This window comes from Tasmannia lanceolata, unplaced genomic scaffold, assembly GCF_043159265.1.
Source record: "Tasmannia lanceolata isolate RefF3 unplaced genomic scaffold, GAP_Taslan_0.1 ptg000037l, whole genome shotgun sequence".
Lineage (NCBI taxonomy): Eukaryota > Viridiplantae > Streptophyta > Magnoliopsida > Canellales > Winteraceae > Tasmannia > Tasmannia lanceolata.
The window spans coordinates 44,134,652-44,160,615 of record NW_027518714.1 but is presented as its reverse complement, the minus strand read 5'-3'; the positions used below and the strand labels follow the sequence as shown (position 1 = coordinate 44,160,615).

Sequence of the window (25,964 nt, the reverse complement as noted above, 5' to 3'; positions counted from 1 at the left end):
GTGATCCTCAATCTAGTTGATTACCGAATGTGTGTGTGTGTGTGTGTGTGTGTGTGTGTGTGTGTGTGTGTGTGTGTGTGTGTGTGTGTATATATATATATTAGAAAGTTAAGAAAGTTCTTTAATTTTGGCCTTTCCAGACAGCAATAGCTAAAAATTGAGGGATTCGCCAAATGGCCTGCACCTACATCCAGGCTCCTAGCCTTCATGGTTATCCTCAATCTAGTTAATTACTTCGGGTAAGGAACATCATTTAAAGAAGAGTCTTTAAGAAAAAGGAGATGGTTTATGCTAAGGGTTTGGGGCCAGAGGATGCACAAACCTGTCACTACATGCTACCGGTTGTGTAAAAGAAAGTATAGAAAGCTATAAATATACCTAGTTTATAGGTTGATGCTTCTCCAAATCCTCAGAAATTCGGCAGAACTTCAGCCTCCGATGGTATATCAGAGGAGATTTCAGTAGAACTCCGATGCTCAGTGATATATCAGAAGAGGTTTAGGTAGAAACTAGTTAGGATTAGTTTCTGGAAATCTCTACAAGCTTCTCTAACTTTCTCTCTCGATCTTTCTCTCTCTAGGGTTTTCTAAAGCCAAAGGGGAAAGTGTGTGAATACCAAAAGAGTGAAGGGTGCTAAATGGGTATGGTTATCAAAGAGGGGGTACTAAATTGTAAAAGGGTGTGATTATAAAATAGGGGGTGGAAAACCAGAGCAAAAGTGAGAGAGAGAGAGAGAGAGAGAGAGAGAGGTGAAAATGAGATGTAAAAGGATGATAAATGAGGAGGGGAGGTCTCCTTTTATAGATTTTCCAAGGAAAATTACAGGGGATCCAAAATCACAGGAGCCTCCCCCACAAACGCAGGGGAGGTGGGTCCCACCACCAAAAAGTGATCTCGGAGCTCCAGTTTGGGTTTCGGGGCACCGGGAATGGGTTTCAAATTTCGGGAGTAGTTTTCTGGATGTGGGAATTCTTGTCGGTTCCAAAAAAGTTGTTCGGTGTCTCAAGCTGATCTCCAATTGTCGGAAAATTGTCCCAAGCAGATAAATTCGCACCCCCTGTAGGATGATTCACCACCTCTTTAACATGAATTATGTGGCAGACTTTAACTCTTTTTCATGTTAGAGGGGTGCGAATTATCCCATAAGGGGCGTGGATTTATCATTGCCCTAAAAGTTAGGGAACTGGTTTTACAACCAAGTAAGGAAATGAACAAGTCGTTTGTTGCCACCACATCACAAGTGACGTACAACAGGTTCTTTTGTTTATGAAAATCACAGAAAACTGATTTCTTCTAGGGAAGTGATAAATCGACTCCCATGTATCTTAAATCCATATATCTTAAATCGACTCCCCATGCGTCTATCTCTCTCCTCTTTCTCTCTCTAACCCAGAGGAGAGAGAAAGACACATATAGGGAGTCCATTTGGGAGTCTGATTTATCACTGCCCTTTGTTTTATTTCACACATGGCGCATTATGATTGTTGGCTTCTGCCATCAGTCTCGCTCTCAGTTGCTATATTTTATTTTTTTCTGCTTAGAAACATATTTAATTAGGATATTTTTTGGTCAAGCGAGATGAAAGGTGTAGAATCATTCAATGACAGTTAGATCAATGGCAATAAGCAAGACTTCTGATTGCCGACCTCCTTACAAGTGGGTTCATGCCGTACATGGTCATTTCCTCGGCGAAAACACGTCTTACAAGATATTTCCATTTCTTAATTGAGTCAATAAGTTGGAATGAAGCCAGTGGCATGTGACTTAGACAGTGGACTCACCCATCACAAAGACTTTGGGCACATGGGACGTGCCCCCACTATTTAGTTTCCAAGAGGTTCCTCTAATCGAGCTGATTCAGATGGGACCCACATCCACCTGTTAGTTGCCTCTTCAATATTCCTACGCAAAATCGCCCATATTAAATAAGGGCATTGACCTGAGTTCTTACCGTCCCCAGACCTCAATGACCCTAGACAAGAAGACTTCATAAACAGGCGAAGTAGTTTAGGCACTTATTTTGTTTAAAGTTTGATGTGCTTAGTTTATGTCATCTATTTGACAAAAGAGTTAAAAACAATCAACTCTAAACTCATTTATCAACCCTCAACTCATTTGTCTGTCTAGAATAAGTCAATTTCCAAAGGAAAAAAAACATAAACATCGATTCCTTTCATTAGGCATGGCCTGCTATGTGGATGTTGTTTTTTTATAAGGAAATTTTTATTGGGAAATGGTATATTCAGTCCCTTGTTTCAGTAATGACACCCCCAACAATTTTCTGTTTAGCTGTTGATAGCGTTTTTTGTAATTCTTAATAGCCTTGAACAGCTAAGTTAGAAGAGGGTAAAACAAAGGGACGATTTTCCTTATAAAAATAAAGGGAATGGGGATATCATTTTCCTTTAAAATTTGACGTATCACTAATCATGGGAGGCCAAGTGGCTATTTGTTACGACAACAGTTATCAGTTGTTGTTCAGGTTGCCCAATGTCCTGTGATAAATGGTTTTCAATCCTAATCACTCTAGCCAATTGTAAAACTTAAAGATAACTGATATCGAATATAAAAATTCAAATTCAAATATAGGACAAGTTGGGTAGTTATTATGAAATCTGATACAAACATATGTAATTAGAGCAATGATAGATGCAAGGGCTCCCTTGCATCTATCATTCCTCATGTAATTAAGGTTATAAACATATGCGTAAGTGTTTAGGGACTTTTGAGGTATGTGGGCATGTAGAGAGAGAGAGAGAGAGTGTGTGTGTGAATGGTCTGAACATTGAATAATGTGGGTCACTATATTTTAAGAAAAACACGTGGCTCACTATATTTTGAAAAAAGTAAATAAGTAGGTACGGGCATATAGGTGTCCCACTGTATAGGAAGAAAATCCTTCCAATCCTTTGATCTGTGGAGGGACGGCACATTATAGAAACCTCTAAAGATTGGAGGGCTGGGATCGTCCAGTTGAGATGATCATTTTGAGCAAAACCTATTTATTTGGGGGCCCAACAAATGAACGTTTCGGATCATCTTTTAGTGATAACTCAATATAAATATGAACAGTCACCTCATTAGAAAGTTCAACGGTTTTTTTTTTTTTTTGGGTAACGAAGGGTGTCCCCACCCCTTCCAGGGTTAGGACTATTTCCCTACGGATGCGCGCAATCACCTGGAAACCACACGCATAAAAAGTTCAACGGTTGTAGTTTGTAATGAATATATATTTATTAATTTAGTACAGTAAAATTTCAATAAAATACAAAATTTTATGGCATATACATCCAAACCGAATTGGCCAAGTCGGATTGACTAACTAAGTTTAGCACTTAGGGATAAGCTCATTTTTCTTTTCATTCACTTTTTGAGGAGAATAAGAATGATATTTAACCATGTGATATTTTTTACTTGGGATTTTCATGCCGGACTATTTCTTCTTCGAGGGAAGAGTGAAAAAGTAGACTTTTTCTGAAGTAGTTTTAGAACTACAAATAAGGGAAAACTGTTAAAAACAAATTTATATTAACTTAAAAAACAAATTTATTTTAATATTTTATTTAAATATTTACATCATCGAGCAAATCTACTATATTTTTTAAAAATACACGTATATAAGCACCGACACCATATACCACCTTGCAACACAAGTCGGGTTGTGAAATAAGCATTATGGAATATGTTAAAATATGTAAAAACAAGCATACATATGGTACATTTTAGAGATATGATACGTACTAGAGGGAAAGATAGAAAGAAGAGGGTACGAGAGAGAAAATCAGTAGAAAAGTGGAGAAGCTGATTTAAATGTTGTACATTATTTCTCAAGATATTATAAAATAAGAGGAAGAAAGAAAGAAGAGACGAGGAAAGAAACAGCTATTTTAGGCTTTATTCTTCCTACACTCGGCATCTTGCCATGTGTTGAGCAGTGGATAGAAGGTGTTGTTGACCTTTATTCCTAGTGAAGTTTCTTATTTATCTTGATTTTCCCATTTTGCAAAATTTATCTTGATTTTCCCATTTTGCGATGGCCAAATGCCAGAATGCCACGTGTATGCTTCAATCCTTTTATTATGGTGGTAAAAGGGAAGATGATAATGAATTCCACATGGAAGAAGCCCTCCCCATGTTTATGACTAGGATTAAGTTTTGGGTTTTTACAAGAAACCCCTCATAAAACAAGAAAACATTAAAACTCAACTCAAGTCCCTCTTTCAGGACCCCTTTCGTGTTGTTCGTAATTCACTGAAGTCCCTCATCCTTTATATAGGTGGTATGGAGGGAAACGCTGGGCCCTTTCTAAGGGCATTGGATTTATTTGAGTGAGGCCATTTTGAAATAAACTAAAACACACGCACATAAATGCATGTGTGGGATAAGTCATGGTCGCGGGCAAGGTGTGGTGTGGTGTGTGTGGCGAAACTCACTTACACGTGCGATCGGGTTCTCATTTTCAACTCCTAAATATTTTTTTTTATTTTTCGTCCTAAATAGGGTGCTTACCATTCAAAATTTGTGGTTAAATTTTAAATGAAACGTCTTAAGATTTTATGGTTTTGATCGGATACCATTCAAGAGTCTCTTTTATTTCAAAAGTCTTTCTTCTCATTTTTTTGGAGTTACTGTTTATCTTCTCCGAACAGACATACGAATTGAGTATTGCAAAGAGGTTTCTTTTTTCGCTGCGTGTTCTTCTTTATAAATAAATAAGATTGACAACACCCAAAACATAGTCAAGATTCTATTCTCTGAGATTTTCAATCTATGTTCCTCCATTTTCCATGTGTGATCATAGTTTTAGAAGTGGTTTGAATAGGTATAGTAAGCGAGTGCACGTCTACGATGACTCATCCTCCTTCATTCAACTTCCTCCAACAACATCAACTTCAATAGTCAGCAAGCAGGTTTTTCATACAAGGATTGATTCTACTTTAATCTATAAAGGCATCAGCCTCCATCTATTTCATAGGGCTTTTATTACAACAAAATTTTAAAATCATAGTAGTCAAATTATAATCAGTCTTTTTTACAAGAATCGGATATCCATAATATGGATACAGAGACCCCCAATTTGAGTTCTGTTGCTTTCATCCCTTTTAAAAAAATAAAAAAATTTGTAACCGGCCATTGTTCTTGATTTTTCAAAGAAAAAGCAGTTTGATACTTTGATAGTTCAAATTATAAATGACAAAAACGGAGGATGATGTTTGCTTTGGAACAAATTGCGGCGGCTTTTGCACTAGCCCAACTGACAGTTGTAGAAAATAGTCCATATATATCTTGATGATGAAATCATGTCAACTATTATTGGAGAACAATATTTTGAGTGGACAATATGAATGTACACCCATAAACATGGTTTTAAATTTCGGTTTCGGTTAAAATTTTGGACTTATCCGAAACAGAAATTTCAGCCGAAATCCCAAAATTCCATATGAATTTGGGTATTAAAGCATTAAGTCCCAGATTTTTGGGACAAAATTTCAATCGAAATTACCCGCGAAATTTTGGTAATTTCGATTGAAATTCTTCAACGGAATAAAAAATTATTATTTTATTATAAATTTCGAACGAAATTTGGTAAATTTCGGTTTCGGTACGTTTCGGTTTCGGTCCTCATCAAAATCCAAAATTTCAGAAATTTCAGATTTCAGTCGAAATTTAAAACCATGCCCGCAAAAATACATTTAGACTACCAGGTTCACTTAAAGAAAAATAAGTGAGGGATTGTATCTCAAAAAGAATACTCTAGAATTATAGGCTAAGTTTCATATTTGATGAATCGTATTAAGCCGAAGATTGCCCTTGCTGTTGACAAACTAAGTCAACCTACACATAGATCAAGACATGAACATTGGCAATCTTTAATTAGACTTTTAAGATATTTAAAAGGTACAGTAAACTTTGTGTTATATTTTAAAGGATATCATGATTTATTAGTAGGCTATAGTAATGCAAATTGGATTTCTAATTCCAGGGATTCTATGTCAACAAGTGGATATGTCCTCACCTTAGGTGGTGGTGCGATTTCTTGAAAATCGGTTACACAAGTTTGTAATACAAATTCCACTATGGAAGCAGAATTTATATCCTTAACCCTAGTAAGAGCTGAAGCCAAATGTCTCAAGAATTTTATATCATATATGCTTTTATGGCCAATGTTTGTTCCCTCAATCTCTTTGCATTATTACTACTAAGCTGCTTTAGTGAAGGTCAAAAGTAAAACCTATAATCGAAGAAGGAGGCATATATGCCTACGGCCTAATCTGGTAAAGTAGTACTTAAGTGAGGGAATGATAGCACTTGACTTTATAAGGTTGAAGAAGAATTTGGTAGATCCTCTAACGAAACTATAAATAAATAAGGTGGTTTATGAGGAATCACAAAGAATGGATTTGAAGTATGTCTTGTAAATCATTAGTGGAGGATACCCAACCTCTGTGAAAGAAGATACATGGGATTAGGTTCAATGGGTAATAGTGAGTCACTGAATGATTTGTTAGCAATATCAAGTACCCTACTCCTAGATGCAAAATGGAAGATAGTGTTCACTGCAAATAGGAAGGATGCATTTTAAACTCTTTCTTGGTTCATAACCTGAAATAGCTAATATATTATTTGTAGTGCGTGAATATAGAGGTGTGGCCGCTTTCTATGAGAATTTAAGGGCAATTATCTATAACGTTCATGAAACCATATTGGGAACAAGGCTAAAATGTTTCAAAAATTATAAAAAAATCAAAGGTAGAGTGTCGGTGATAGGTTAGTTGGTTACGTCTACAAGGAAATGTTGAAAAGGTCTAACTCGATTTGTCAATCCTAAGTATTAGTTGAAGTCGAAAAGACAATGGCATATGCATCCTATCATCCTAATGTGCTAAGATACTTCTAGTTTTCAATTGTGAGTTTATTTTTAATTTCATGGGGGATTATTGGAATTTTCTCCCAAAATTTGGATGGAATATTCAAAATAAGCATATCCCTTTTGCTTTTTACTCATAATGTCCTTTAGTGTTCTTTTGAAACTTACACCCAAGAGCATGTGCTGAGTGTGCGAATCCAATACAAAATCTTTAGTCCCACATTGGAAAATGGAAGAAACTTTTGCTTCCTTAGAAAAGGTTGTGTGGACGGAAAGACTTGATGAAGATTGGTGGTGGAATCTCTATGCGCGGTGGAAGCTAGAATGCGCGAAAAAGAAAAAACAAATCGATTTCCAACAACTCAACCAATATCCTAATTACTAGATTCATATTGGTGATGAGTTGAATTTCAAGAGCAAAAGAAAACTTATGATTGATTACCCATTATCTGATAATTACTGCTTGATGTACTCCCAGCAAGGTATGCTCGGTTTTTCTCAAACACGAAATCCTCCGACAATCAAAGTAGTGGCTTATAAAGCTTGCGAGGATAGAAGAAGAAGAAGATTTCATTGGGTTCCAAACCCAACTTGAAATCCAGCAGCTACTTAGTTTTGAAACTAGAAACTCAACATGAACTAGAACTAGAACTTTAAAATAATTAGAACTAGAACACAAAACTAGAAGTGATAGAAGAAAACTGGGAGAAGGGAGGCTAGATGAATTTTTCTAGAGAGAAAATTGAGAGTGGTGAGGTGAAAAATTCGTCTACCTTGCACCCCTTTCATAGAGCTCTCTTGGGAATTTGTTTCCCACTAGGAATCGCTCTTGAATATGGAAAGTGTGTGCAATTATAGCTTTGCCTCCCACCCTATTTCTAACTTGAAAATAATTAAGGGTGAAATTGATTTTTCCAAGCTAGGAAGTGTGTAGAAGCTTTCCAAACTCAAGTGGATTTCCATGTTCTTCTCTAATTCTCCTTTCCTTCTTTGAATTCCAGCCAATAAGAATTCACCATTCTAGTAGCAAATAGGATTTTACTTAAATCTAGAATTCAAGCTTTAATTAAGCACATGCACAATAAATTACTTAAGTCCAAACCAATAGGATTTAAGCTTTTAACTTAAACCTCTAACCAATAGGATTTAAGTATTTATTAAGCACATGTTAATTAAATATAATACCACCATAATATGGTGTATCTCTCCTTCTATTACCTGTGTATGCACCATATGTATGGTGTGTCTCCTCCCTATATCACATACAATGGATCTAATCCATTCCTCGTGCACAATAAAGTATGGAACGTAGATTGTCCAGCAATCCTTTAATGGTCATTCCTGCAGGGCCCACCATGGCCCCACTGCGATCTCACGCAATGTAGTGTAACTATGACCGCAGTAGGCAAGTGGTCCCCACTAGGACATTACCTTGAAGAAGACCTTCGAATCTAAATACCCTAACCACTTCCAAGTACATGTCCATTCTCCAATCCGACATTTACCGAGTTGGGTCTTAAGTGGGATGGGCACAATTTACCCCCTGGGCCCACTCAATAGTATACCTTTTGATCTATCAGTTTAAGTCCACAAATGCATTTGCAAAGTCCTTTCAAAACAAACAATGTTTTCCAAAATCTGATAAACACTTTTATCAAATCGGTTGGCAAGCCTTTACTAAAGGACCTTTTACTAAAGGACTTAGCTGAGATCGAAACTACAAATGCAATCTGTCTTATAGAGAGTTGGAGGATATCTAGTTGGGCATCACTATTGATCCATAGGTTTGCCGATGACCCAGTACTACCCTCTGGTGGACTATGGTTAGTTAGACCAATGCCATAAGACTTGCCCACAAACCAAAACGACCCCCCAGGCCTAAGGAAATATTTGTAAGGGTCCTATTTGACGGAATAACCTTATCAAATTCTTGTCCGCAAGTTATTCCAGCAAGGGATCGGTTCAGTGCATGATCCAATTATCGCACCCATTCCACCTGCCTAGGTCCACTATCCTAGTGACCGAGATAGGCCACCCCCAGTGTATTTATGGAGGCAGGATCGATGTCGGCTGTGTACAGGTACAAGGTGTCCAACCTCAACCCAACTGTGAACGTTCTAGGTCTGCAATGAACCAGAAGGCCATATTTACCTGCCACATATTCTCTATGTGCATGACATATCCTACAATGTTATCTAAGGACAAACGTATGTCAAGAAGCACATCACATACTCCATGAATTACCCAATAGATGTCATGAAATAAACAATTTATTCATTAGTTAAAAGTTTCAATACAAGTTGAACTGGCTTTTAGAGCACATACTTTAACACCTGGGCCATTCAAGGGACATTGGATTTTTTTGGGTGAGCCCATTTTAAAATGACCAGAAACACGAACGCATACACACCAACATGTGCTCGCATGGTGTAAATACCCGAAACTACCCCTTTGAAAAATCCATCCCCTTCTATTAAAGAGGGGCGTTTTTGTCAGTAAGAGTTAGAGTTAGATTAGGGTTTCTTTAAGAAAGCCTACAAATACACATCTTAGGAGAATTTTATAGCCATTAAGAAATCCTAAACCGTTTTCTATACCCCTAAGAGAGGATTCTCGTGAGAAAGAAAGAGGAGATTGAGTTTTGAAATCGGAAAGCGAAGACTTTATTGATTTATGTTATTAGAAACCCTAAAACAAGAATTATGTGATCTTAAAAATATGAAAGGAAATGTTTGATTTTGTTTAAGATGTTCCTTAGAACTGATCTTGGGTTCCTTAGGATTCGCTTTGTTATGGAATCCCTAACGAGCCCAAGATCGCATTGTTTTGGTTTTTAGAAAAGTTTGTCGTGAAGGGTCGAACCAAAAACTTTAGATTATTTTAATAATAATTATATGCGTCGATAATTATCTTTATAATAATTATAATAATTAGATTATTTTTAGATTAGTTGGATTCCTCTCGTCGATACGAATCCAACGGATCCGACCACGGGGAAATCGGAGCTAAAACGAGAAAGTTTGGTCCGTAGAAGTTTTGGTAAAATCGGGGACGAATCTGGAATTATCGCAAAGAAATTGTAAAACTTAAAAAATTCATAACTTCTTCGTTTCTTGTCATTTTCGACGCTCTTGTACTCTACGAATATGCCGGAAATGAGTACTTTCTGCCAAAAATAGTTTCAAATTTTTTTGAAAACTCTATAATGATGATAATTCCAAAATACTAAAGAGAACTCTACGACGATTTGCCGATTCTTTTCCGAAGAGGCACCAAAGGATGTCTTGTGTCAATAGGAGGATATATATGCCTGATAGGAGTAAAATTATAATGAAACTCATGGAGAATATTCATACTCTTGATTGTAGGTGATTATGAAAAGGAAAGTAGTTCGATATCAAGATACGTAATTTCATACCACTTTAGTGATATGATTCTCCATTGAATGATATGCTCTTTTGATTTGTAACTGTCTATTCTCTTTGAAAATATGAAATCTTTGATAACCTTAGTCTTTGATTTGGGCCTTGCATGCTTATCTTTTATTGAACACAATCAATTGAATTTTATACTCATTGATAGCCTACGATTTTCACATTGAATATGTGACCCTTTTGATATAAAAACCTTTCGATTGTTGTATACCCAACTATTCTGAAAAATCTTGTGGAACCAACATGAACCACAATCTTTAGAACTTTGTACGTACCTTTGGACTTTGTGTATATGTAGACACCTTTGTGGGGCTTAGGTATATATGTGAACTATAATGGCCCGCACCAATGGGGATTATACATTGGCTTTTGGGTCCCGTCAGTGGGTGCTATTCCCTGACCTAGTCGACAGGTATATGAACTCAAAAACTAGTTTTGAACCGCCGGCAGTCGGTTAAAATAACTTAATTTTTTGGCTAAGCCGATGACCTTTGGGTGATTTCGTACATTTCTGATCGCTTTCAGTGATCTCTTAAGACTTTGTGACTTCTCTTATTGAGACCCTCTTTGATATGATACTTTGGAATATGACTTTGTAAGCTTTGTTTCTCAGATATTGTATTTGTATTAGTCACCTCATGTGTTGCTTTTGTCATTTTCGTTTACCTATTGACCATCTCTATATAGCATGCTTTTGACCCCACTTTTGTAGTGTGTTATTATGTACTAAACTTTTCAGCTGACTGTGGTTATATTAACAATTTCAGTGTTTGATCCTCGTTAGGTGAACGAGGAAAAAGAAGCTTAGTTTCGGAACTGTAAGAGCTTCGAGATTTTATTTAGCTTATTTGCTTTTGCTTCAGACTGTGAGTATTGGTAAACAACTGTGTAAGGCTACGTCTATACTTATTTATTATGGTTTAAGGGGGAGTTGAGATTTGATTTGGACTATGTTGGGTTCACATTACTTGAGATGCTGATATCCTAGTTATGGAATGCCAGGTTTATTTCTTTTATTGCTTTGTAGCCTTGTATGCTTGTCGGAATTATCTTGCAGGTGTACGTCGATGTCATGTCCTATGCTCAAGGTGGGGGTTTGGGGCATGACACATGGGTTGATCTGTGTTGTAGTCGTGGGCTCGAGTGCGACATGCATGTCGTACTGAGCCACACACATGCATGCATGTGATCGGTTTCTCTCTTTCAACCCCTAAATGCTTTCATTATTTTCAACCCTAAATAGCATGTTTATCGTTGAAAAATGTGCGGTTAATTTTTAAATGAAATGTTTTACAGTTTTATTACTTTGGAGGAAGATTATTCAAGAGTCTCGTTTATTTTAAAAAAATTCTTCCCATTTTTGGTGTTATTGTTCGTCTTCTCCGAATAGATATAGTGACTGATGCAGAGAGAGATGCTTCCTCTTCCTCTAAAGGGTGTGATCTTTATAAAGAAAGAATAAGGACAACAATAAGAACATAGTCACAATTCTATTTTCTAAAGAGTTAACTCTTTGTTCCTCTATCGGTAGTGTCTGACTATAGTTTGGAAGTGATTCGAAGAGGACTAATAAGCGAATGCACGTGTTCTGGAGCCCGTGAGAAGTTTTCTCTTAGATGTTGGTTCGTGCATTTTGGTTGCACTGTAGGGGCAAATACAATTCTTAAGGAGAGTGACCAAGTGGCACAACTCAACTTCCTTCATTCCTCAACCTTCAACAACGTCATCCTTAGTAGTTGGTAAGTGGGTTTTTCATATGAGGAATGATTCTACTTGAATCGATAAGTGCATCTGCCTCCATTTTTTTCGTAGGGTTTTTTTACAACAATCTTAAAATCGTAATAGTCATATTGTAATTAGTCTTTTTCCAAAAAATTTAAGTCCAATAATCATTTTTGGACCCACAATCGGTTTTTAAAATCCCAAACAAATAGGGCCTTAGGACTCATTAGCACCGGAGGCGATCATCTAATGAGGCAGCGGACATCTTGGCAAAGGTTGAAGTCCTCAGGGATGAAATGATGATTGTATCTTCTCTGTAACTCTTACATGTTTTGAGTTATTTTTGGATCTTTGATCCACTCTCTGTAATTGGAAGGAACAGCTTGTTCCGTCCTATTTTACTTAAAGATTAATAAATTGTCAATTTTCAAGGAAGAAAAAACAAATAGGGCATTAGGATTCTTTGGGATTGTCAAATTTTGTATGGACAGTACTCACATGCAAGGAGCATCACCTATAACTGACCAAGCCCACCAACCATACAAAAAGTCTCCCATGTAACAACCATTGGTTCATGATCTTGTGATGGTCTGGCCTTTGTCGACTTGAGCTCCATTCCTACGTCATTAAAAAAGCTAAATTTTACAATGAACCGGTACCGTGGATATTAGATCACCTCCTTGATCTAAAGGTTGATAAATATGTTTAAATGAGAAATTAAGTATAAGTTTATTCCTCATAAATAAGTCTTTATCCAAATTAATTAAACAACAAAACACCTTATATAGGGAGAGTAAAATCATGGAACGTTTGAGGGACTTATTGAAGACTAGAGTAAGGCAGCAACAAAAGGCCAAGCAGTATGCCTCTCAACCCTCTCAACAGACCCAACTGAGAGGACCAAATTTGGATTGGATTTACCTTTACCTACATAACAATTCGTTCGGATCCACTTCGGTTAAATCCTATTCGAAGAATCCCTCAAACTCTACTTTTGGTGTCTGGGTCACAGCCCATTTCGAATCGGAATGTAGAACTGAGTTCTTCCCGTCTACGTTTGTCGGGGTAGCTTAAGCAAAGAAGTATATGGTTTGGGTGTATATTATATTTAGGCTACTGGTGTCTGCACAACCACATTTTAAAAATAGGACGAATTCACTTTTTTTTAAATTTTCTGATTAATTGGATGTTGGTATAGTCCAACTGAGTATAGACGTCTTCTTGTTCTCGATCCGACATGAATTCGGACGGTGCGATTCGGATCTTAATCAGATTAAGTTGTATATCTACGAATTGGCTAAACGTAGTTGGATTCAAAGGATCCATCGGACCATCCATGCTCATTAACAGGCCCACCAAAAAGCGCTTAAAATCACTAGCTAAGCGAGGACAGTCACTCTTACCAAAATGAAGGGGACCTTCCCCAAAGTTGTCTAATATCAATGGAGACCAAACAAGGAGACTAGCTTAGGTAAGACCGGATGGTTCCTGGCACATGCACATTTGTCCATTAAGGGGTCTTCTAGCAATTGCTTTATGAATGTATTTTACACACAATAAAGAATATGGTGAAATTGAGTGATGAGTTGACAATTTCAAATTGATTTTTGGCCTTGAGGGGATTCGTGTCCCCTTCTTTGTCTCATGCACATGTGTCATGAGAGAGACTCTCACCTTTTTTTTTCGTTGTTTTTTTCTTTTCGAAATGGGATTCCCATTTTGTTAGCTGCCCTCTTTCATTTAAGATATTGTGGACTTAAACTCCCTTACTCATTCCGGGAAGAGACAACATCAACATAACTAATTGGAGATAATAAATTTGCTCTTCTTATTTCAGTACTTAGGTAGTGACCACCTTGAAAAAAGGGGTGCCCCCTCTATGACTCGAAGACTTAGAGAATTATCGAATCAAATAGACCACTGTTTGGCAGGTCAATAGTTAGATTTGTAGTTCATGCTTGTAAGGTTGCAGACGAACACATTTCACTATCTTGAATTTTGTCGTCACTCTTTTTGTTTAGTTTGTAAAATTAATGTTCTAAATTGGGGAATCCGTCCTCAAATTTTGCAAGTTGCATAGGAAATGATGATATGATTAAAAAAATTGCTTCCCCCTGTAAAAAAAAGTAATCAGATTGTTGTTGTGGCCCTATTTTTTTGGACTTTGAGATTTATTTTTTAGTCGAAAAGTGATAATTGGACTAAAGCACAATATGTTTTGGATTATGAGAATTGATTTTGAGTCCAAGACTGATTATTGGAAACAAAATTATATTTAATTTTGAGTACAACAACCAGTTTTGGACTCAAAATCCAAAACCAATAGGGCCTTAGGAAGTCTAGGCTTGAGGATTGGAAATCGTTTTGGCCCTCTTAGTTTTATATATTGAGTCCAGAACTAATTATTATTGGACTCAAGATTGCATTTAATATCGAGTCCAATAATCAGTTTTGGAATCCAAATCGATTCTCAAAATCCAAAAAAGAGGAGGACCTGTAGATATGGAGAATTGAATGAGCCCAAAACTGATTATTAGATTGGACTCGAAATCCAACACAGGGCAATTGGAATTCTAGAATGAGAATTGGAAATCACTCTAATCTTTTCTATTGCTAGAGCCTACAAGGTAATTGACTAGTTTTGCATCTGTGGATCAAATTATTTGAATTTTGAAATTATTTTAGGGAAATGATATTTCCCCTCTCTGACAGATACAATCCCCCCTAAGGGTGTCAATTTTGGCTCGGGCTCGGAAGCTCGCTCGAGCTCGGCCCGAATCCTTAACGAGCCGAGCCGAGCCGGCTCGTTAAGGCTCGTCATGTCAACATCATCTGCAAAAACGTACTGAGGGTGCGTATGTCATGTCAACATCATCTGCAAAAACGTACTGAGGGTGCGTATCAAACGGTTGTGAAAAATAGGAAATTAATTTTTTTCCCGTAATTGTCATAACTTTTAACCTATTTTGGTTTTTTTTTTCTTAATTGTCATAACTTACTACCTTTTCTTAGTAATTTTTCATTTTAAACTTTATAAATTCAGCTATTTTACTTTTTGTTTGTAATGATCACTTTTTTTTTCTTATTTGCTTTTGCTAGCAACCTTTGCCATGTGCGAAACTTTATAACCCAAGCTCGATAAAGCTCGCGAGCCTGGCTGAGCCTGACCGAGCTGAGCCGAGCCTTTGAGCTTAACGAGTTGAGCCGAGCCTGGCCAAGCTCGGCTCGTTTACACCCCTAATCCCCCCCTTAACGGATTCTGTGAGAATGGTTCACTGCTTGAGGATAAATTCACCCCCTTTAACGTTTTTCTTTGGCTTTAAAACTTAATGAATAACGTTAAAGGGGGGAATATATCCGTTAGACGGGGGATATCATTTCCCTTAATTTAACCATGATAAGAATACTAGTACTTATAGAAACATAATCCGTTAGTCATTAGGACTTCGAAACTGAAGATTGGTTCGATGATAAGGGCGAGCAAATATCAAGATTCAATCATAGCTTTCATTTTATTTGTTTATTTATTTGTGTGACAAATAGCAAAAATTAAGATGGCATCAATAAAATGTATGAAATTGAATTTCCTCTTCTTTACAATTCATTAATAACTCTTGATGTTTAAGAAATATTGAAGGTGAAGGCCAATTCAATCTTAATTCCGTGTAGACCATACAACACGGAACTAAAAGGAAAATGTGATTGGTCTTCCAAAAGACTATGTACTTTCAAGAAAGGTAAAGGAAAGAGTCTAGACATAACGAGTCACATATTATCGATGGACGACTCGAGGATGTCTTGACTAGGTCAATAGACGTGTGGGGGGGACAATCAACAATTGGGATTAAAGAAAATGACCAAAATACCCACAAGCAAATTCATTGATCGACATGAATCTAGGGGTATTTTTGTCCTTTGAAGAAAAGGGTTTTCTAATCAAACAAGGTAAACGGGTCCTTTTTATGTTAAACAGATATTAATTCAGATAATACTTTTTTAAGCGTGTAGTTAAAAGGAGGAACTGGGTTCGAACCCTTGCAAGAACAACTGCCTATCTCGATTAGACCGAGACGCAGAGAGAGAGAGAGAGAGAGAGAGAGAGAGAGAGAGAGAAGCCTTTTCTATATTTGGGGTTTCTTTTCTGTTTGTTTTAAGAACCCTTGTAGGTTTTGGCCTCTTTTGTTTTTCTTTTTTGTTCTAGAGGAGACTGCGAGATCGCTGCCTTGATTTATTGAGGGGGCGTTTCTCGCTTCGGCAACGAGATTTCTGAGGTGGGTTTTGGTCGATTTGGTGGTCGATCTGATTTTTAGGGTCTGAAATTGAAACCCTAGAGAGATAGTGGAGTAAAATAGCAATTAGGGTTTTGCCCTGTTTTTTATATTTTTTTCCTTTTTATTCTTTGTGGGTCTTTTTTATGTGTTTCTTCATGATGCCTGAGGGAGGATATAAGAAGACGGACGATTTCTGCGAAGATGTTTGTGGCGAGGTATGTTTAGTGGGTTTTTTCTTGCTTTTTTGTTTCATTTTTTGTGTATTTGTTTGTGGATGGATCTGTTTTTGTTTGTAGTATCTTTGATTTATTTGCGAGTGGGGTTTTTCTTTTTTCTTTTTGTATAATGGTTTCTTTTCTTCTGTAAATCAAATATGCTATCTTTTTCCTTTTCAAATTTGTTCTCTATATAGGAATTGGCCTTAACCATCTGAACCCTAGGGTTGTTTTTGGATTTTTTATTTTGTTCTGTTGGAGTTTTTTATTTGTGGGATTTCCTTCTTTTTAAAGGTTTCTGTCGCAATTTTTGGAGGGTTTTTCATTTAAAGGGGATTTGGAGATTCCGATTGGAAAATTGTCGATTTGAAATTTAGGTTTTTTAAATTGTGTGTTCATGTTGCAAAAATCATATCTGGGTACATTTACTTTTCTGTTTTGGTTGCTAAATGAATGAAATAGATTCATGAAAGTTCTCAAATTTATGTTTTCTGGTTTATTCTTTGGGAAATCTTCTAGTTATTGCTGCTTTAGGATTATAGTAGCACGTTTAATTTTCAGGAATAAATAACTTTGTATTTCTTTGATTTTATAATATCATTGATTTTTTACTTGAGATAATCGAAGTGTTATTTGCCATATTTTTGTTTGAAGATGCATTTATAGATGTCTCTGTTTATTTGACACATAATTAGATAATGTGATTTCTTAATTTTCAGGAGGCAACAAGAGCAGCTTTGAGCATGACTAGATTGCGATGCGTTCTCAAAGGGTTGGATTTGAAGGCATTTATCCTTCTATTCGTCATCGTTCCGACATGTGGTCTTGGGATTTATTTACATGGGCAAAAGATATCATATTTTCTACGGCCAATATGGGAATCCCCCCCAAAACCATTCCACAATATTCCGCACTATTACCATGAAAATGTGTCGATGGAGAACCTCTGTAAGCTTCATGGATGGGGAATTCGTGAGAGTCCAAGGCGCGTTTTTGACGCTGTATTGTTCAGTAACGAGTTGGACATTCTCAGCATCAGATGGAATGAACTATACCCATATATCACTCAATTTGTCATCCTCGAATCGAATTCCACTTTTAGTGGCTTGCCTAAACCACAGGTATTTGCCGCCAATCGGGATAAGTTCAAATTTATTGAGTCTAGGCTGACTTATGGAACTATCGGTGGGAGGTTTAGGAAAGGAGAGAACCCATTTGTTGAGGAGGCTTATCAGAGAGTTGCGCTTGATCAGCTTCTCAAAATAGCAGGTATTACAGATGATGATTTGTTGATAATGTCGGATGTTGATGAGATACCTAGCAGTCACACGATTAATCTCTTGAGATGGTGTGATAACATCCCTCAAGTTCTTCATCTTCGGCTTCGAAATTACTTATATTCTTTTGAGTTTCTTTTGGATAATAAGAGTTGGAGGGCCTCAGTCCATAGGTATCAGACTGGTAAAACAAGGTATGCACATTATCGCCAGACCGACGACATCTTGTCAGATGCGGGGTGGCACTGTAGCTTTTGCTTTAGGTATATTAGCGAGTTTATATTTAAGATGAAAGCTTACAGTCACGTTGATCGGGTGAGGTTTAGTCACTACCTCAAACCATCAAGAATTCAGGATGTGATCTGCCGAGGGGCGGACTTGTTTGACATGCTTCCAGAAGAGTACACATTTAAAGAAATTATTGGGAAATTAGGGCCGATACCTCGCTCATATTCAGCCGTTCATCTTCCTGCATATCTTTTAGAGAATGCCGAGAAGTACAGATTTCTATTACCCGAAAACTGTGTCAGAGACCGTGGCTAAATTTTGTTGATGAGTCATTGAATTTGCTTTGTAATGGATTGTTGTGCTAATATGAAGCTCAGAGGGGGAAGGGGTGTTCTAGACATTGTTGACTTTGGTGTTGTACCAAACTAAAGTAGATCATTCTTTAGAGGCATTCAGCCAGAACGGGTGAGTTCATGGCTTCTCAAGGTTATATTCTGTGTAAAGGCTTTTCAAGCATTGGATACAATTTGTAGCACATCTGTTTCCCATGGAGCTCATTGGGGGAAACAGCTTCCTGTATGGAAAGTTGCATACCAACCCCTGGTATGGCACTATCCCCCGGTTGCGCGTATGACATTTCCAAGATTTTCTGTTATGGGATTTTGTTTTCTTTGAGACTAATTTATTCATATATTCTTACAACTTTATAGGTGTGGCCTTTTGACTCTTTGACTGTACTCAGCTCTCTATGATGATAATACTGATTTTATTCGTTTTGGGGTGCATATTTTTTCATGCCATTCAAGATCATTGTTTTTTGTTTTCATCACTGATTTTGATTTACAGAGGTATTTAGTCAGTCTCTAGAACACACAAAAGAGCTAAACAAATGACCTATTCACAGCTAGAGTGGACATCATCCATTCCGGACTTTTTATATTCTCACCATTCTCATTACTTCATGAGTTCATGTTGTGCAACCAGTTACTTCTTTGTGTTCAGATATAACATCAAAAAATGACATCTATCTTAGCCTTTCATCATTTGTACCAGCATCTACATTAATGACTCTGAAATTCTTGCTATTCTTTTCTTGTGTAAACAAAAAAATGCATCTATTTATGCCCTTTGGATAATCTGACTTATGTATTACACATGCGACTAATACCTGTTGTATTGCCTGTTAGTTCCATCTTAATATCTCACTTATTCAAGGGGGGTAGTTAGAAAGTTTCTCTACTTCGATTAGACTGCTTTCATCTTTCTTTTCTTTGTTTGTCATCTGGTTTCCTCACCATCTGGTGTTTATGAACAAAGATCTGTTTCCTACTCTCTCCCATATAAACATCTTCTTGAAGGTATGTGCTTCTTCTCCATCTTGTTCCCAAGTTGATTTCTTACTCAATCGAAGGTTGGATGTTTATATTACTTACGAATGCCCTTACACCCAACTTTTCTTTTGCCCTTACATCCAACTTTTCTTTTCTATGCTGGTCATGTAAAGGATCATGGGTCCTACTTGGTCTTTACACACTTTCTGTATTGGGTCCCAATCTGCTTCAGCAGACTTTACCGTTGAAGAGAAAAGTTATTTACTGTATAGATGGAAACAGTTGAGGTTAGGATCTCTTGGGGATGATACTTAAAATCGTTTGCATATAAATCTTATATGCATAGTCTTGTATGTGTGCCCCATTTAATGGCTTCCAAATTCTATGTGCAAATAAGATTTAACTTGAAATAATCTTATTTGCAAATAAGGACCGAATTTGGGGGTGTCCAAATAGGCCCTTGGGTTAGGAGTAGGATACCTACTACTTAGATCACCTGTGCTGAAGTTTGTTATTTCTTAGATCACCTGTGCTGAAGTTTGTTATTTCTTAGGATTACCTTGTTGCTGATGAGAATGATCATTTATATCTTGGTTTCAAGGTTTCATCTTTCGATTTCAGACATTTGAGCGGGGAAGGTGTGTGCTGAAGTTTGTTGCATTCCTTGTGGTGCTTGGAAAATGGAAACAAGCAGGTCTCGAAAGACATTTAGGCCCTGTTTGGTTTGCTGGGAGAGTAGTGGAAGTAGTAGTCAACAGGTAGGTGACAAGGATGGGAGATGTGTAGAGTTGTCTAGAGGAGAATAGGGTATGAGTGGTAGTGTGTTTGGTTGGGCGTCATAAGGTGTGGAAAATGTAGGGGTGTCATTACCAAAATAGGCAGTAGAAGAGAGAGAAAGGGAAGAGAGAGAGAGAAACATGTAATGATTACACAAGACAAGACATATTCTATTCTTCTCCCATCTAAAATCCACTAAAATGGAGGTTATCCATTGGAAGATTAGTAGGGGGGACCATTCCGCCGCATAGGCGCGACCTAGGAAAAAAGCTAATAATGATGTCCCCTCCATGTCTTGTAGTCAAATGGAATTTGAGCTTAAATTTGGCAATCAAACAACATCCGGTGTTCCATTTTCCGGGAAATGCCCAGCCGTCTTCTACATTTTTTGCAACCAAAGAGGGCCATAGAAACTGGGAAAAAATTATCACACAATATGTTGTCCATGCAAAACTGAATTTTCCAGCCTTTGGCTAACTCATTTCCAAATTCCCATGGAAATTGTTCCTTTTTTCTTGGAAAACTGGGACCCTATACTTGACTCGAATTTTCTTCTGTGGAAAAACATTTTAGGCAATTTTTTTCCATGAAAAATCACCCTGTTTTTAGGAAAGGCTCTTCCGCATTGTGGCTCACTGACATTTAGAAACATTGGTAAAGCCATTTTCATGTATTTATTATTTATCATGTGCACGAGCTTTTTTCATAATTTTTTTGATCATTTATCATCTTTTTTTTCCATTTATTTGATGAGAAATATCTAAAGGTGTTAATGGTTACACTTCGGATTGCATCCACCTACTTCAGACATTGGCGGATCGTCCTTAAAATAAAAAGGGGGGGGGGAATGAAAGGGCAGTGATAAATCGACCCCAGCAGTGCTGAGAGAGAGAGAGAGAGAGAGAGAGAGAGAGAGAGAGAGGTCTATTTAAGATTTTAGGGGGTCGATTTAGAGAGAAAGAGGAGAAATATGGGGGTCGATTTATCATGCCCAAAATGAAATTGAAATATTGTTTCCTGTTTTGAGGTTTTAAGTGGGTTTTTAAATTTACCAAATTATCCTTCATGAATAGACATAAATGAAATGTAAAAGTTAATTAATATATTGATGCGCTCATTCAGATGCTCCATTTACGATCCAAAATAATTTGAAACCTCAGGATATGGATCCAATGGACATGATTCAGATCCAGCTGTTAATTTCAAACCTCAGGAGATGGATCCAACGGACATGATTCAGACCCAACTGTCGTCCGGAACTTCTGTCCATTAACATTCGGATCCTTTGGACACAAGGATCCATTGGACCGTCCAAGTCTAATGACACACCTCACCTTCAAGTATTGCGGATGACTTTTGCAAGAAAGAATAGTCACCTCAGATTATTTAAATTAATAAGACAAAATCTGCCAAAAAGTAGGTTATGTGTCTATTCTCTCCTGCAAAAGTCAGCCAACGAAATTGCCTAGCAAATCCCTTTTCTCATTTGTAAATTTATGGGGGCTATAATGGGCTCTTGATGTTATGGAACATGATGAGGTGTGACCCATATAGTCATGGTCCCTGACAGAAGGTTACCAAAATCAATGGTATAGCTTTTCTGTGCAGACAGCTAAAACTAACGAAGCTAATAAGCGAAACAAGGTAAATTGAATGGTCACAACAAGTCTCATTTAAGAGGATAAAACTGACATTTTTAAGCACTTATGAATTGAATGGTCCCAACGGATAGATTCTTTTAAGAACATAAAAGCGACTTTCTTTATCTTCCAACAGAAACCTTGCTAGTGGCCCTTTCTTTCTAATGAATTGAATGCTCTCAACGGATAGTTTATTTAAGACATTTACATCCTGAAAAGGTGCATATGGGGTATGTACTTGATATCAAGAATCGATCATGTAGAACATGATTAGGCAACCCTCATAAGGGGTTACAGTTCTTTAAATGATGCTTAATGAATTAAGGGCTTAGAATCATCTGATCAAGGTGATTTCAAAGTCATTTGGTTAGCATATAGATTTAAGCTCAGGTCAACAGATCCGACCATTTAAATAATGTAGAAGTGGGCCCAATAAGTGTTTTCTAAGGAGTGTAATAGTGACATTCTAGATAGCGGTCCCTTGTTGGACTAATGGGGCACTACCCATTCATTTGATGGGCCCTGATTAGATAGGATGTGACCAAAAAAATCAGCTCCATAGGATTACTCCAACCCTTCGATTTGTGTAGGTTAAAAATGGCTCCACAAATCTGTCCATCTTTAACCTCCACAAATCGAAGGGTTGGGATGATCATATGGAGCTGAGTTTTTGGGCACACCCTATCAATGTCAGGGCTTATCAAATGAGTGGTTTGGATCATCCAAAAAATGTGGGCCACTTGTATTTTGGGCCGACGGAGTAGATATGTTATCTAGTTTAGAGTAGAAACTCTTTCCCCTTAAAGAAAGAGAAAAGAGTGTCTACTCTATAGAGTAGATGAGTTATCTACTCAGTCGACCCAAAATACAGTGGGGGGCACACATATTTTTGGTGATGCAAACATGCATTTGAAGGGCCCTGATATAGATAGGGTGTGACAAAAAAATCAGCTCTATAGGATCATCCCAACCCTTCTATTTGTGGAGGTTTAAATGGACAGGTATAAATGAATGAATTGTGGGTATCATTACCAAAACAATGAATTGTGGGTATCAGAGTATTCCAACCCTTCTATTTGTGGAGGTTAAAATGGAGGGATATAAATGAATGAATTGTGGGTATCATTATCAAAACAATGAATTGTGGGTATCAGAGTTTTACATGGTGTCCGCACATATATGGAATTATTATTAAAAAAATTCACATTTGAGCCCTCATGATAATCCTAATCATTCATTTCTCGAGCCCCCACTTAGGCTAGGCTTTGAAAAGTATCTCAATAGGATGATCCTAACCCTCCTTAGAGGGATGGGCACAATATAGAAACCTCGACAGATTTGTGGTTTAAGATGATCATATAGAGATGATGGTAGGAACCAGATTATCTAAGTAGCGCCAAAAAAAAAAAAAAAAAAAAGGAGATTGGTTTGGATCATCCAACCATTTGGGGAGCCCTCTAATCTTAGAAAAAGTGGTTCTCTGGGTGTCAAGATTACTATCTCTAGTTCTCTTCCCCATTAATCCATTGGATTTTGAGGATTAAGAAGGACCACTGGCCAGAGTGTAGACGTAGTTTGGGTCCTCAACCGAGTATTCCACCCCTCCGTAGGCCTCAGGTAGGGGCCACATAAGGGAACAAGAATCCACTACGGGTGCCTCAAAAGGAAATGGTAATGTTGGCTTCTAGAGGAACATCATGGTTAGGGAGGGGTTTCTGTGTGACGTTGCATATTTGTGGGACAAGCCCTCCAAGAGATTTTGAATGACATGCTTGAGCGCGGTGCATGGGTTGGTGACATGATCGGGTCCTTATTTGTAGGCGCAAAATTCCTTATCATTGTGATATTTTAGTAGAGGGTCCGACGTGTCTTGACACAAGGGGTGTCTCCATTTTGGCTGCAATGAAGTGCTTTACGATGGCACTTGGCACAAGGGGTGTCACCATTTTGGCTGAAATGCAGTGCTTTTAGGATGGCACTGGGTGAAAGTGGAAAGGGGGTGAATTCTCTTTTAGGTTTGAAATTCTCTTGTTCACGTCTGTTGGGCTCTTAAGAGAGATTAGCTCAGAGAATCCCATTGGAACCGCTCGCCCCTTTTATTGTGTTTACTTCCCCTTTGCTATTGGTGGCAGAGACCGGCTTCTTTCCAGTCCGGGTATCGACATTCTTAGTTTCTTACTGTGTGTATCAGCTACAAATGCACCATCCACCTGAATCCCTACTTGGATGAGGGCCTCAAAGTTGGTATAATATTGGGATGCCATATACTGTTGAAGAAATATTGGAATTGGACACGTGAAGAAGAAAATTGATGAAACACTGTTACAGAAGATTAAATAACGCCTTCTCCAATGGTATAAGCTTTTGGAGTAATTGGTTGTTTCACATGGTATCAAGTAGGGCTGGCAATTTCACCCGAAAAAGCGGGAATCCGCCCCGCCCCGCCCCGTTTGGAGAGGGGATTCCCCGATTTGAGAGGGGAAGGGGATTTTAAAAATTCCCCGGTGCGGGGAGGGGAAGGGGATGGAGTTGTCCCCTCCCCGCCCCGCCCCGCCTCGCCCCGTTAATCAATGCTATTTTTTTGTATATTTTTAAGTGTTTTTTTTTTAGAAAAACTACTAGAAACTCTGTGGATCGGCTACAAGATTCCCCCAAACATAGACTTAGCTTGTCTTTTCCTTTTAATTAGCTTCTGAGAGCATTTTGGGAACTATAATAACCTTTTGACAGATGTTGAAATAATAAAGACAAGCTGAGTGAGTGAGTGTATGCAATTATCAAAAAATCGTAATGCCAACATCAGTAGCCAAAATAAATTGCATTTTATTATTAAAAGTATGGTATGGCCCGCACCATACGATGATCCAAACCATCCATTAGATGGGGCACACCTTAAATAGGTTGTGCCCCAAAAATCATTTTCATAGGTTGATCCTAACCCTCCAATCTATAGAGGAATAGGATCATTCAGTACCTCTACAGATCGGAGGGTTAGGATCAACCTAAGGAAATGATTTTTTGGGCGCAACCTATTTAGGGTGTGCACCATCTAATGGACGGTTTGGATCATCCTATGGTGCGGGCCATAGCTTACTTTTAATAAAGTCAGGAGTGCGATCATCATAATACAATAGTGCTCATAACATTTTCCAAAATTAATGATCCAAAATGGGGTTTGGATGTTGGGTGCTCTAAGTGGCAGGCTATAATACCACTTGATCTAAAATTGAAGTTGGATCGAATCCAATTAGCAATGTGCGGAAATCCCATCATCCAACAACAGCTACTATCGGTCCAATGGGTCCATCCATCCATCGTCCACACACAAATACCGAATATGGATCTGCCCTCTCTTATTAAATCTTCAAGTAAAAAAACACTGCAAACAAGTGAAATCTGGACGTTCGTTGCTGCCCAGCATTTCAATCAATATATAAAGAAGAGAAGACAAACTCCTTATACCAATCTCTTGCTAATTTAATTAACAGCTAGCCTATCGATTGTTAGTTTATAACATTTTTATATATTGAAATTGCATCAAGTTGATTAGGGACACCCAGCATTAGTGTATCAATGACTAAAGAGAGGGTGATGTTGGGGCGGGGCGGGGATTTTGTCCCCGAAGGATGCGGGGAGGGGAAGGGGAGGGGAGGGGAAGGGGATTAGATATTCCCGGCGGGGAGGGGAGGGGGATTCCCCACCATCCCCGCAGAGGGGAGGGGAAGGGGAGGGGGGAAATTCCCCGTAGAGGGGAAGGGGTAGGGGACCCCAACATCCGGCCCCGACCCGCCCCGTTGCCAGCCCTAGTATCAGGGCATAAGGTCTTGAGTTCAAACCTCCTTGATATTAAGAATCCACATCAATGGTTAACCTAAAAAAGTGGGGCCACATGTGTCACGTGTAGGCCAACCCTAAAAAGAGAGGCCACTCGTGAGCGGGAGTGTTAAAGTATAAAAGATTAAATAACGCCTTCTCCAACACTGAAGCTTTCGGAGTAATTGGTTGTTTCACAACAAGGAAACCCGTCTCCTCCCAAGAATTTATCTGAGTTTCAAGAACGGGAGATGTACATGCCTAAGCGGGATAATCATGCACATAGAGAGTATGAGTACTCTAATACATTCCTCCAACTCTAGGCCAGCACGGTTAATCCCTAGCCCTTATACGGATGTTATGCCATTCATTATCTTTAATGGAAGTG

General features: G+C 38.0%; 1 protein-coding gene across 1 annotated transcript; it reads left to right on the top strand.

Annotated features, from left to right (window-relative positions):
- The first annotated feature begins 16,052 nt into the window (after nucleotides 1–16,052).
- Nucleotides 16,053–18,800, top strand: LOC143861689 (uncharacterized). The gene is made up of 2 exons (XM_077372564.1): nucleotides 16,053–16,510; nucleotides 17,230–18,800. Exons 1-2 carry the CDS (start codon nucleotides 16,439–16,441, stop codon nucleotides 18,328–18,330), a joined length of 1,173 nt encoding a protein of 390 aa, XP_077228679.1. The 5' UTR covers nucleotides 16,053–16,438; the 3' UTR covers nucleotides 18,331–18,800.
- The last annotated feature ends 7,164 nt before the right edge of the window (nucleotides 18,801–25,964 follow it).